The 10,443-nt window shown below is 33.7% G+C and overlaps 1 protein-coding gene across 3 annotated transcripts; it reads right to left on the minus strand.

Annotated features, from left to right (window-relative positions):
* Nucleotides 1–3,276: 3,276 nt before the first annotated feature.
* On the minus strand, nt 3,277–8,194 carry LOC144568041 (jasmonoyl--L-amino acid synthetase JAR4-like). Of its 3 annotated transcripts, XM_078318259.1 has the most exons (6): nt 8,063–8,194; nt 7,896–8,017; nt 7,078–7,386; nt 6,563–6,664; nt 5,685–6,472; nt 3,277–4,090 (listed from the first exon to the last, which is right to left on the minus strand). In XM_078318259.1, exons 3-6 carry the CDS (start codon nt 7,368–7,370, stop codon nt 3,546–3,548), a joined length of 1,728 nt encoding a protein of 575 aa, XP_078174385.1. In that variant the 5' UTR covers nt 7,371–7,386; nt 7,896–8,017; nt 8,063–8,194; the 3' UTR covers nt 3,277–3,545. The 3 variants fall into 3 exon arrangements, with proteins under 3 accessions (XP_078174385.1, XP_078174386.1, XP_078174387.1); XM_078318260.1 differs by lacking the exons at nt 7,896–8,017; nt 8,063–8,194 and having other exon boundaries at nt 7,078–7,716; XM_078318261.1 differs by lacking the exons at nt 6,563–6,664; nt 7,896–8,017; nt 8,063–8,194 and having other exon boundaries at nt 7,078–7,715.
* Nucleotides 8,195–10,443: the final 2,249 nt, after the last annotated feature.

The following is a 10,443-nucleotide window of genomic DNA, read 5'->3' on the forward strand; positions in this document are numbered from 1 at the left end:
TTGGATTGATCGTTTAAAGCCAATTCGATAAGTTTTAGACTTGAATTCATCAAGAGGTTTGGTGAACTTAAGAACACCCTAGTTCTACTCAAAACTATAGATCTGCACCATTAAATTTAAATGGACCGTGTCGTGCCGCTATGGACACGGGATGTGTCAAAAATGTGGTCAATCGTATTTTGAGAAATTCTGTTTTGATGTGTCGGGTGTTGTATTGTGGCAAAAGTAAGAAACGTGCCCTATAAAAATATGCTACAATATTTTTAATTCGCAAGTCCATTTTTTTTGTTTTTTTGGTATAAAGTCTATAGGCAATTAATTATATTTATTTAAAGAGTTACAAAATAGTTGTTACATAAGATGAGACAACAAGTGTCTTAAAATAGATACAGCAGTAAACAAACTAAAAATGTACAGATGTATATGCATCTTGTGACACAAATTTGGTCATTCTTACTTGATGAAAATAATAGAAGCCTATCGATTGTTTTTTTTGTGCGCAAAGTTTGTTCTGCTGGCAGACTTTGTCGTAAAAGGCACTGAATCAAACTGGACCGGGAACTGAATCAACCGGACCGGAACAGTCATCACTCAGAAGTCCCAATGGATGCACTGAATCAAACCCGGCCAGAAACCGAATCAACTAGTCAGGAACAGTCATCATCCGAAGGTCCCAATGAAGAGCCGCTAGTGTGAGAGCCAGAAAGAAGAGGAAGAAGAGCATAAGAAAGAGAGCAAACAAGAAACACCAACACAAGCCAAAACATATAACAAGATAGAAAGTAAATAACTATATGTAAAGCTCGTTCCACCCACTCTTCCATTACCAAAGAAGGAAAGAAGAGTCTGAGATAAGAGAAGAAAAAGCGAATCGCTTGTTGAATAAAAACCCCAGGAAAATGAAGAAAAATGCGGTGACGAGATTCATTAGGCGGAAGCATCAGAAAACGGTGGCAAGATCCGCTAAATAGAAGCGTCTCACACTGCCATCACCAGTTGATGGAGAGGAGAGAACCGATCGATCAGAACGACCTGCAAAATCTGAGTTTTTCGTCGCCTATTGGCATGTCCAGTTGGCATTATGCATGACATGTTAATTACTGACGGGTATCAACTGGAATGCTGCCTAGTGATGTGTTTTTGACATTTTGTACCCATGCGTGCTATGCAGACACATGGTACACTGGTACATAGTGATATTTTTCATTTCCTCTTTAAAATTGTCAATTAATTAAGTATAACCTTGTATGAAAACTAGTAGGATCAAGAGATTTTGGATTCCAAGTTCTAATGAATAGAATATGATTAGAGATTAATGAAAAAGAAAAGGCAGCATAGTTAACTGAAAAAAAAAGTCTTCAAACTGTCGAAAATTTGATTCTTCTTCACAACTTTGCATGCAGTGTCTGCGAAAAAAAAAAATTAGAGATTATGAGCCAAATATTTCTCTCAAAAAACATTAAAGTAGTCTATAAAAAAGACTAGCTGATTGAGAGTGTGAACCTAGCTAAACCATTGTTTTGAAAAAAAAAAAAAAAAATCAAAGACTAGGAAGTCACAATTGGCTGGCAATTACCTGCCATGTACTTGACCGCCAAGTTCAATCAGCAGTGTTGCTTAATTGTTCAAAATATATTTTTTCTTATTCAAGTACTATTTTTCATAATCTCACTATATAAAAGATTGACATACCTCAAAAACCTTTTAGTGACATTATCTCATTGAGACATTCATAGAATGTTCTATGGTTTTTTTAAATTTGACCGATTCTTTTGCATTATAATTAATTATTTGCGAAATCGTATTATGAAGAACAACTTTTTTTTTTTTTTTTGCTCTCTCCAATCAGACAATAATCGATTTTGAAAAAAAAATCTAGACTTTACAATTTTTTTTAAAAATTAACTGATTCTTCGGAACTATATATGTTTAACAAAAGTAGATTTTGAAGAACAATCATTTTTTTTATTTTTTATTCTCACTAAGGTTGTGCTCCATAGGGGAGGAGAACTTCCTTCATTAAGGCTCTGTTCGGCAGGCCTTAAAGGAATAGGAATTAAAAGTTTTGAACTAATTTTTACTGTTCATGTGGAAAAAAAAAATTCAGTCTGAGTATAAATTTTTTTTTCCACATGAACAGTAACCTTCACTCTTCTGCCGAACAGGGCCTAAAGGGAAGGAACAGGAATGAAGGGAAACTCTATGCGTGCTCAGGTTGCCCACGTCATTCACCCGCTTCAAAAGAAGATAATCGAAGAGAGAAAGTAAGGGACATGTTACTGTAGCGAGGGGAACACCCTATACAAATTTCTCAAATTCGTACCTCCCAAATCGAGGTGTAAATTTCACGGTCGCTGCTCTCTTCTTTTCTGTTCCTCTCCGCATGGGTGTTGGGAGCACAGCCTAACATGATTCAATCGATTTACAAAACCCATTGTTTGACCAAAGAGTAGAAAAAAAAAATAACTACTAAGTACATAATTTTATTTTAACGATTGTTTAAAAATTGTTAAGTTAGACATCTAATTTCAGCTCTGTCCTCACATAGTTCATAATTCAGACAAATTAATTCTAGTATTTTAACTTATTTTTGTTTCAATTTTGCTGTCCTGTATATATTAATATGAATATCAAATTATCTTCAAAATTCTGATCAATATTTACATATAATGATTAATTAGTCCTTTGAGATGCGTGCCCACCAAATACATATCAATATTTACAGCATCAGCCATAACCAAAGATGTGTATCACGTTTTAGATCAAACTAGCTATATTAAAAGATCCTCTAAAAACAATTAATTGATCTGACTTTGAATATTCGTTTGTTTTTCAGACTGGACAAAACGAACATGATAAAAGCAGGTAGGGGCCCACGTTGAACAGCACACAGGTCGACATGCATACCCCAAGATCTTGACAATTCCTTCCAGGACATATACAGCCATGTGCTCATTGGTAGCAAAATTTGTCATGTCGTTGTAACTGCTAGCAGCAACAACAATCTCCATGCATGGTTACAAAATAAATCATAGCATGATGCACGTATATATATGATATCTACACAAAAAGGTTCATCACGAGCGAGTCTCTCATTTTGTCGTTGTCTCCTGTTTCTCTGGCAAATGGGGTCAACAAGAGCGCAAGTGTTCTCTTGCTCTAGACATCTCTCGTGGTTTGCTGTTTAAAAAGTTGCAGGAACCATAAACTGTGCACAGCACAATTTTACCAAATGGTTTTAATTGGTTGACATAAATAAGCATGTTTGCATCTTCATTACCTATGAATAATTTCATTAATTATGCTCCCTTAATTAAGTTATTTAACAGAAGTTACATACCATGGTTCTATTACTCTTCCAAAGATAATCTTAACCTCAACTGAGATAAACATCTACACCAAACAACTTAAAAAAAGAAAGAAAAAAAAAGGACTACATATCTACCATACACATTGATCATAAAGCACATGAGTTTGGGGCCATATTAAAGAACCTCTTAATCAGAGAGCTAGATATCTACCACACACATTGATTAATATTCTAATTAATCATAGGCCATGCTAGAAAACCTCTTAATCACATGCCCATTCAATATCTCCAGCACAACTTTGTTTGAGGGGCCCACGCACCGTGGCGTCTTAAACTGTCCCACTGATGTGCCTCTCGACAAGTAATGGTACAGAACTTTCCGGAAGGTTCCCCTCTCTACTACTCGCAATTCTAATGGCCCGATAGTTCCTATTTTCCTTGACCCAACATATCCGGCATCGATAAAGGTGCGGTCCATGCAATCGCAACAATTTTGTAGGACCTCATCTTTTGCATCGGTGTTTAATTCCCAGAATATCACATAGTGGCCTGGGTCAGATGCCATGTCAGCATGGCTGGTGAAGTCCAGCAAGTCGAGCTTTTTCTCGGCTGATAGGAGCTTGGTCGCTTCGTCAACTGCCAGCTGGAGATCCTTTTCAGTGTTCTTGTCGATATTTATGCTGAGAATCAAGTTCCCTCGGCATATGAACTTGAGCCTTGGGGTTGAGTTGTAAAACCCCTCCACTCGTACCACGTCACCCAGTCGGTACCGGTAAAGACCTAATAATTATATTGGAAAATGTAATTTATTAGCCTGAGCATGATGTCTCAATAATTGAAAAATGACAAACAAGATAATGTTTTAGCAACTGTACTTTTTTTATCATCTCAAAAGAGTTATTTATCACAAAAATAACATCTTCTGGAAAAAAAAAAAAAATCAAAGAAAGGTATTAACACTTGATGTTGACTTGTTATATTGAACAACAATTGTATGTCTTCGTATTTATTTTAGGAAATGGAGAGAAAGTGACATACAATTATAAGGCTTTAAAAAAACAAAGGCAGACAATGATTACTACTAAAGCTTTTGACTGGCACAATGTTTTTTAATGTGTTGAGAGTTGAATCTTCTCCAGTGTGAACTCATGCTACTTTTTGCCTGGTCATGTTCAAAAGCTGTCGTTTTTTTATGACTACAAGAGATAACCATACTCCCAAGTTATATATTAACTACTATTAAAAGTCCTTGTACCAAATCTGAATAATACATCTTTATTTTCCCACAGATCTTAAGTGATATCATAAATCAGTATTCTGTACCAACAGATCTTGCTTGATTTCAACGTTAGTTAAGAGTATTTAACATGACCTAACTACAAATTATCAACTGCTACTATAATTAAATTACTTATCATTATTCAAAAGACATGTACATTCAAACAAATTTGAACTGATTCTCTTGGATTTTCAACCCAACGATAATTCCAAAAGACAAACCACCACCGGTACCGGTCAAGCCAATGCAAAAGTAGTATGCACTTATGCCCGTGGATTTAAATAATGTGTTTTTATTTTTGTCTTACTTGGCCAGAACATGGATGTGTGTGTTTTCAAATCAAGATGTATGCCAAATTAGGATTTGGGAAGATAGATGGAAAAGCCAGGTAAGCAATGAAGTTTGGAAATATGAAACTGTCAATTTGATTGTAAATGTTTTGCTTAACTTGGTAATAAAAATATAACTTATCATAAGCTGTTCAAGATGTATAAGAAATGTCAACTAATAAACAAACTGATGGTAAATGAAGACTTTACCGTAGGTTAGTAGGTAAAGTTTTATGAAAGAAAAATAATTGATAAATGGTAGGCACAATATATTTGTCTTTACAAATAAAATGCTTAGTATATATGTCTCATTAAATAGCTATAAATAATATTTTAAAGCCAAAAGTCCTAAGATTTGCAAGTCTTTTTTCCAAATGCAATCAAATATAAAATAATACAAATAATCAAGACTGATAAAGTCATGATTGATTTTCATGCCCCAAGTTTTAGAAAAAGCAACCTGAAGGTCACCAAAAAGGTATAGTCAATAATCAATACAACAACGATTTGTGTTTAGGTTTTAGTCAATCAGTCCCAACAACTGCACAAAACAAAAAAGCAGAAAACAACTGCCAATCTTTTGAAAATGACACAATTTAAATATAAAAAATCCAGGTCCTAATAGTCCTTTAGGACTATGCCTAATTTAAAAGTAATTAAAAATATCGTAAAATAGTACTAAATCATGCTCACACCAGAGAAGGCGACTCAATATGACATAATGGTAAATAATCTAAATAACGCAAGAGATGAAGAAATTACATACCAGCAAAAGTGGTCATGATAATCTCATATTCCTCCCCAACTTGCACTTCAGTGAGACCAATCGGCTCTGACAAAGCACAATTGTCGCTTCCTCTCAGAGGGATAAACTCAAAAAATCCAATATCGGGAAGCACCACAAAATTAGCAGAGTCTGGTGGTGTTAACGGGTCGACATTTGCTGCGATCCACCCTTCTGATGATCCGTACTCTGCACAAACCAATGGCAACCGGCCCGCATAGTGACCCAATTTTCGTGTATAGTGCTCCATCGAACCAGTCATTATACCATACACATATTTCGCATTCGTCCAGAGCTCCGGTATGACACCGTACCAGTTGCTCAGGCCCTCGCACTTGCGGTATATCGAGTCAGCCAATTCTGGGTCAGGCCTCAGAATAGCCGAGACTGCATTTCTTATACTTGGATTAGTTATTCTACTTGACAAAACTCCTGTTTTTATATCCCTGCACAGTTCCTCCCAGTCTTTTTCAAAGGATTGAAATGCAACAACTAAGCTGTGTGCAAAAGTGGCAGAAACGAATTGAACCTGATCAGCATATAGGAGGCCGCACAGAAGATGACAGTAGAGGGACTGCTGAAAATCAGAGCCAAATATGACCTCATCAGGACTGGTGCACTGCGATTGGATGTCGAGCATGGTGGATTTAAACTGGTGGGACCGGTAGACGTTTGTCGTGGCAGTAGTGGCAGTTAGACCACCATTTGTTTTGAATTGCTTGCTCCCATATATGAACTGAAGTGCCTTTCCATTCTCTATTGGGAATTCTCTGTCAAATTTGGGAGTTTAGTGCTCAAGTACTTTTTATATATTGTTTTTTAAGAAAAAAATTTGTTTATAAAAGCAATAATCAAGGTACCTGTTCCTAAAAGCATAAGAAACGCGGTATATTTGCATGGTGTTGTGTACCAGTTCTTCATTGAAAACTAAATACTTGGGCTTCCCTTGAGTAGTACCAGAACTATTCAGAAAGAATAAATAAATAATAAAACTAAATAAGTAAATTGAAAAATAGATATATTAATGAAAAAGTTAGGTAAGAAGACAATTCAACATGTAACCCAGCAAAAAGTCAAAGATTAATGCATAACCATGAAAATGGTACTATTAGATGCAAAATCCAACAAAAATTTATTACATGATGCCATAGCCTACAAAATTAGACCATTTCTATACACCTGTTTCCATGTATTAAAAAAAGAAAAAAAAGACAGGCAATTCTCAAATCATGGACATGTACTGATGTACATGTGTCATTTAGAATATGCTTTAAATTTTCAATTGAGACATCAATTATTTGCTACGGCATGCATGATATTTGGCATTTTTAATTTCTAGGCCCATGTATGACAGTGATAGTAGTAGAGATTGTACCTAAGAGATATGGATGTAACTGGTTTTCCTGTAAGTATAGGTGCAGTATCTCCATCTACAATCCTCTGTATGTACGGTTCAAGATCATGGTGTGTAACTAATGGCACGCAAGCTCTGAAGCTCTCTATGTCAGTTCGGCCTCCAAGACCAAGTCCTTGCAAATACTCGGTATCTCCATTTTCTTCTAGAATCATCTTTAGCGTCTCTCTCTGAACTATGCTCGCATTTCTTGTCACCTCGTCAAACTCTTGTATAACTCTCTCCATGTTGAAATTTCCTTTCTTTTCAAGCATTTTCAGTTGCAGGTGACTGTGTTTACAGCAAAAATGAAATTTATTTATTATTACAACCAATATCGACATAAAGAAGGAGAAGGAAATAAAAACAAAAATAAAGAGTACTTGAGACGGTCGGTTGCTTTCGAGTTTGAATTTTCAAATGCATAAAAAAACAAACTGTAAAAACGGTGCAATGAATCTTGAGGAAGAAGCAGAGAAGCAAATCAAAGGACGAAACAGAGAACATTCTTCTTCACAGAAGCAAACAACGGCATTTAATCGTATTAATTTTAAAAACCAATCCGAAAAAACTACAATCACAAATTAAAAGATGCAAGAATCAAAGTTTTGACCCTTCTCAAATAAAACAAGATGCATGAGGCGAATTTAAATGGAAGTTGTACGAATTAATCGACAAATAAATCAACAAATAAAATAACTTTGAATTGTCTAACCCGATTGGGTCTTGTCAGTAAAAAAAAGTAAACAGACTGTACAGTAGTGGAACAAAGCACCAATCAATGCAAGAAGGAAACTCACTGGTAAGTTGTGAATGGAGGAAACGGAGATCTCCAGTCCAGACTTATAGGAGCCTCTACGATTTCTCCGAAGTTGTAAATGGCGGGATTGAAAGTGTGCTTCGAAATTCGATCTCAGGTTCGCTGTAAAGTGTGTGAGATCAGAGAGAGAGAGAAAGAGAGACTTACAACTAACAAGCAACAACCGACAGAGACTACTGTAAGTGAGGCGGAACACTCGAGCTCCTGTCTGGTTTTAGTGAGAGAGAGAGAACGTGTGATCGTGTCTGATTGAGAGGAAGACAGAGATAGACGAGTTCGTAAGCTGAATAGATGAGGGAAGCGGTAGCCTTGTATTTATATGTCAGGAGTGGCAACAGGAAAGGAAGAGATGAGGATAAAACAGGAACTGTTCTCACTGTTCTCCAGTTTCTTTCAAAACTGGAGATGAACGTTTCTTATTTACAACAAATAACAATGCTACAGAAATAAGACTAGAATAAGGATGTACTTGACCTCAATATGTCTTTTACAGCTTGTTAGAATGGAGAGTAGAGGAAGGAAGGAATGGAAGGTGAAGAGTACAAGAGATATCAATAGAATTAATTTCTCTTGAATTGAAAGTGTAACATATTGGAAAAAAAATTTATTGTAAATATTTTTAGAAAAAAATGACACAAATGTATCTGTATAATTCTCATTCAAATTTCTTTGTCACAAATTTACTATTTAAATTTCTTTGTCACAAACTTACTACAGCCACTGAATTTCTCATTAACCTTTTAAATTTTAATTAACCAAACAAGAAATAAGACAGAAAGAAAAGTTAAATTTATTTTTTCTCATTAATCATTCAAACATGAAGAAGTTAAATATATTAATATTTTTTTCTAGTCCATTTCATATCCTTCTATTCTTCACCTCCCTTTAATTCCTCTACTCTCCATCCAGACAAGGTATTAGTGATTTTAACTTCAAAATCTATCACAAAATGATGTTATATAATGAACTCAAACTGTTCAAAATTATATATTTGTTGGGTTTATATGTCAAATTTGTAAATTTTCAACTTAATTCAGTATAAAATCAAGCATTTAAAAAAAATTATAACTTAATTTTCAAAAATTTTGACAGCTGGACTTTATACTAAATTAATTCGATAATTTATAAATTTGATATGTAAACACATTACTCGTGAAGAAGATCAGCTTCAACGATTTGAATTTACCATTTAAATCAATTTGATAAATTTTGAAGTTAAACTCACAAAAGACTTGATGAGCTAAGAACACCCTGGTTTTTCTCTAAAAATATTTATGTCAAATTAAATTTTGATTATTCATTTTTTTTACAGACATTGATATTAAATAAAAATAAGTTATTTCAGTACTTAGAGAATAAACTATATATAGTGTTTACAAGAATAAAATAGACCTTAGCCGTTGATCATAGATCTTTAAAAATAGGCACCTTGACAGCCACTGTCAAGATCTTTAAAAATAGCAGTGTTCTAAATAGCTACGTTATAGCTTTTCCGAACCATAAACGCTAAGCTATGAGATAAAAGTGTGCTAACTCAGCTACGGCCGCTATAGCTATAATAGATGACCGCTATTACCGCTATGAGCCACGCGCTATAGCTACATGGGCTTTTATTTTACAATTTATATGGGCTTCTGTACTTCTATTCTTATTTCTAATGCTACATGGTATTCTACGATAAGTATGCTAAATCAAACTATATGCTTCTGTTTTTATTTGTTATTTATTCTCTTATTCTATATTGAGAAATATTCAAATATTAATTCTTCATTTTGATTGCTTTTCGTATAGTATTCATTTGTAAAATTATTATCATTGCTGATTTTGCTTATTATTATTATAATATATAAAATGTTTAAATATGTATATTGACTTCATTTACCTTATAAAATTAATTACTATTCATCTATTATAATATGTAATACTATGAAGTATGAACTATTAAATAATGTTACTTTTTAGATTTTTTTTTTCTTTTTTATTTGCGTAATTGATAAAAAAAATATAGACTTAGATTAGTTGTCATTTAGTTGTTACCTCAATTCTCTAATATATTTTGTTTATATTGATAATTAGTAGAAATATAGAATATAAAATTTGAAAATGAAAAATCGCTATGTATGATAGCTTCCGCTATATGCTATAGCTTTTTTATTTTGTCTCTCTGTTATATCGCTATAATCGCTATTTAGAACCTTGAAAATTAGGCAAAAAGCACTTATTTGTTATTTTTTATTATCATTAACTAGACCATGCATTTTGAAAATCCATCATCTTACCATTACAAAGAATTAAAATAATAAATTAATTGCAATTTAATAAATTAAAGCGTACATGCAGACCAAATTTTATAATTTTTTACTATTTTTCAGATAATTAGTCTATAAAAATAGTAATAAAATCTAAAAAAAAATATGCAAATATATTTTTTGTATGGACATCATGTTGAATGGTTCAGACTATTTGAACTTTAAAAATAAAAAAATATTCATCTATATTACATACCAGTATGCGCTACACATAGTATA

Source organism: Carex rostrata, chromosome 17, assembly GCF_964058835.1.
Source record: "Carex rostrata chromosome 17, lpCarRost1.2, whole genome shotgun sequence".
NCBI lineage: Eukaryota > Viridiplantae > Streptophyta > Magnoliopsida > Poales > Cyperaceae > Carex > Carex rostrata.